General features: G+C 33.5%; 1 protein-coding gene across 1 annotated transcript; it reads right to left on the bottom strand.

The window, feature by feature from the left end:
- Positions 1-1,904: 1,904 nt before the first annotated feature.
- LOC116115054 (CASP-like protein F16) lies at positions 1,905-3,573 on the bottom strand. Its single transcript, XM_031401186.1, has 3 exons — positions 3,220-3,573; positions 2,770-2,887; positions 1,905-2,183 (listed from the first exon to the last, which is right to left on the bottom strand). The coding sequence occupies exons 1-3, from the start codon at positions 3,444-3,446 to the stop codon at positions 1,905-1,907; spliced, it is 624 nt and encodes a 207-aa protein (XP_031257046.1). The 5' UTR covers positions 3,447-3,573.

Below are 3,573 nucleotides of genomic sequence, written 5' to 3'. Positions count from 1 at the left end.
ATAAGAGGTACTAGAATTATGTGCATAGTTCTTTTTAGTAATTTCAAAGATTCTGTTCTGTTTTTGAAATGAAAATAGGTGGTGGAAAATCCAATTATTGCAGTTCAGTCAACAGAGGGAGCAGCACAGTCTGCAATTCAGTACTTTGAGAACATGAGGAACTTCCTTGTGGCTGTTAAGAATATTCAACTCTTGACTTTTGAAGCATCTGATTTGGAAAAGGTTTAATTTCTTTCTTAAAAAATATATGTTGTTCAACATTCATGACGATGCCTTTGAATCATTAATTCATACAAACTTATCCACATAATTACAATTGCATCTTGACTTGTTATGAAGTGCTAGTATCCATAACATTTGTGTTAATAACAAGTTATTATAGTAAATGCCCAATGCAAAATTGTATCTTCATCAAAGCCTATGTTATTGTCCATCGAATTTACTTCCGTGTCAGGCAAGAGGGTTTCCTTCAAATAATATGTTGCAGGCTTGACTAGGAGTTCATAAGTGTCTAAATTTTGGGTTATACTAGAAAAAGTACTCAAACTTGAAGTATCCAGGTAACTTATGAATCTTGTTACAATTGATGTCCCTAAGCAACATGGAATTTATTGAAACTTCGGTCCTTATAACTTGGCATGTGAGGCAAATTAATGTTATCTGAAATAAGCATATTCTGAAATGGGGAGTTTTCTTAATTTCTGATCATTCTTTTATGCATGTTCTGGTTACTTGTGGTTCTATGTGCTCAATATGTTGTTACTGGAAAATTGAGTTTGATAGACTTGGTAATGTAGGGAGGCTCACAAAGTAAAGTTGTGGATTGCATTCAACCGATGGTTCAGAAGGCTGGTTTTAATTATTTAAGTAACTTAGTATCTATTTAAATTAAATTACAAGTTTTAACTTATGATTTCTACTTTTACTGAAATTTGAGTAGATGATGATGATGGTGATGAATTTTAATGCTAGTGTGTGAAGCTCAATCAACATGGAGACGTATCAAAGAAAAAACACTTGCATCAAATATTTTGTTGTTAATTATTATGTATTTTGTCATTTAATATGTAAATACAACATCATATTTGGATTTGGACTTTGAATTGTTGTTAAATACTTAAATTATGTTGGGATTGTTGTTGAATTTGAACTTTGAATCATGTTGGATAGTAATTAATTTGTTATTGTCTTATTAAAAAATAGAAATCTAAAAAAAAAAAACAAAATTTTTAAAAATATGCTAACATCATCATGATGTGTGATGACGTCACCGATCCAACGACCATCAGAGCGAGTTGCCCTCCGATTCGATTTTTAAAACAATGCTCATCGATTTCTAATAGGGGAAACCACTAGAGCTCTTACTTGTTCGATAGTTTCAAGATGTCAGGGGATTAGTTGAAATGCGCATAAACTAACCGAATATCCGAGGTGGCCAAAAGGTTAAAAAGTTAATATTTAAGAGTAAAAATGATATATTTTTATATAAAATTTTTAAAAAATTGTTGGACCCAGGGTGGCACATAGCCCCACAATGACGCTCTAGTTGAGAAGTTAAATTAATTTAGATTGGAAGTTAAATTTTGACAATGAAGAAAATAATTAAGGATAATTATTCGCATATTGTCAAGTTCAATATAAACAAAGAACTTGACAATTAGATAGTTTCCAATTATGTTCATAGAGTACAAATAGCTAGCAAATCGGACGCACATTTGACACCAAATATATATATAAATACATGAAAGTAGCTGGGGAAAGCATGTAAAAACACAGAGAAATTAAACACATATATGGAGAACTAGTGGGATTAAATTAAACACATTGCAGAAAGTTCACATCTGAGCTGTTATTTTATAGATAGTATTTATGGGTGCCTGAAACTGAGGGAATGGATGATGAGATCAGATATGGAAAACAGCAGGGATTTCAATCCCTTTGGTGGTTGGATAGGTGACGGGAGCATCATATTTGCTGAAGAGTTTGTAAGAGGAGACGAGTGAAAGCACTGCATAACAAGCAACTGCAACAAATGTGATGATTACTGATGCTGTGGCTTTGTGGCAGAATCCGGCGAATGTGCCGCAAGCGGCACTCCAGGTGATGGCTAAATCTCCCTTTTGTTCCAGGTACAGCACCTCGGCTGCCACCGCTCCGGCAGCCAAAATCAAGTAAGTCAGCACCTGAGCCCATATGCATAATTTGGTTAGGAGACTAAATCTTGATTGGGATAACAAATGTACCAAAAGTCGTTGTAATTGTTTGCTGATTTCTTTTTGTTTGATTTGTATTTGATTCTTTAGAATTCTTTTCTTTCTTTTTATTTTCTCTGCTTCGTGGCTCCTAGAAGACTCACTTTTTATTCGATTTTAAGGGTGTTTGATTGGGAGAATATCACGTAATTCAAGAGTTATGTCATCTTATTTTATTGATATTATCATATTTGGTTATCAAATAATATAAGATTCCGATAATCTTATGATAATCTGAATACCACTATTTCCTTAAGTATTCTAAGATTATCTGATACTCTTAATTTTGACATAAACTCCCCTAACAAATAAATTTTTTGAACATTATTAGTATTACTCTTGTTCTTAGAAAAGCTGACGGCTAGTGCACGTGACGCATACTACTGTATTGACATCAATTTGACTCAAGTTTATGATTCTTTCTTAACACCGATCTGACTCAAGTTTACAAACAAAATAACATGACAGAATAAGGACTGTAGAAACTACCGCAACACCTTGACATAACAGTAATTACCTGGTCAAGGAAGAAGAAAGTCCAGGCTTGAGACATGGTGAAGCGGCGAGGCATGGCTGCGATAATAGCTGAAAGAAGAGAATAACCAGCACAAATCCCATTGGCGTGCACTAAATACCTGCATCATCGCTAAACATTATTTGATACAATTATATATTTTCTTGATTAAAATAAAACTTTCCAAATGAATAATAAGTTTTCTGTTCAGCCTCTTCTAATAAATTTTATTTATATATGCATAAAATGCATATTCTAAGTTTTATGTTTTTAAATTACAAAATTTATAAAGTTTACGATGTATTGATACAGCTTCAATTTTCAATTTCAACCTTCTTCATCTAATATACAGAATTTTAAATTTGAAACAACAAATAAAAATATCAAAATTTAAATTAATGCATAAGCATAAATAAAAAGCAAGTAAAATTCAAAATAAATCTAAATATAAACCTGAAAGCTCCAAGGTCGGAATAGGAAAGAGAGCCGAAGTCATTAGTCTCAGAATTTTTTAGCATGACCACCAGGGCCGCAACACATAAAGCCATTGGCACCAATCTTGCCAAGGGCTCCGCCGTCCGCACCGCCGGCATATCGTCTTCATCCCTGGATCCCTGCAGCATCGGCAGTGGAGATTGGCCAATAGGGGCGCCATTGTTTCCCTTCTCTATCTTCTCCATCGTAATCTTCAAATTCAACTGAAAATATTGTATAAAATCACTCTAAACGAATAATCTTTTGGTGAAAATGCAATAAGAAGAAGTAGAGAAACTTGCTAGCTGAAGGTACTTGAAGAAGAAGAAGAGT

This window comes from Pistacia vera, unplaced genomic scaffold (assembly GCF_008641045.1).
Source record: "Pistacia vera cultivar Batoury unplaced genomic scaffold, PisVer_v2 Contig73, whole genome shotgun sequence".
NCBI classification, from domain to species: Eukaryota; Viridiplantae; Streptophyta; class Magnoliopsida; order Sapindales; family Anacardiaceae; genus Pistacia; species Pistacia vera.
Note: the sequence above shows the minus strand (reverse complement) of the source record. Positions and strands in the feature narration are given on the sequence as shown.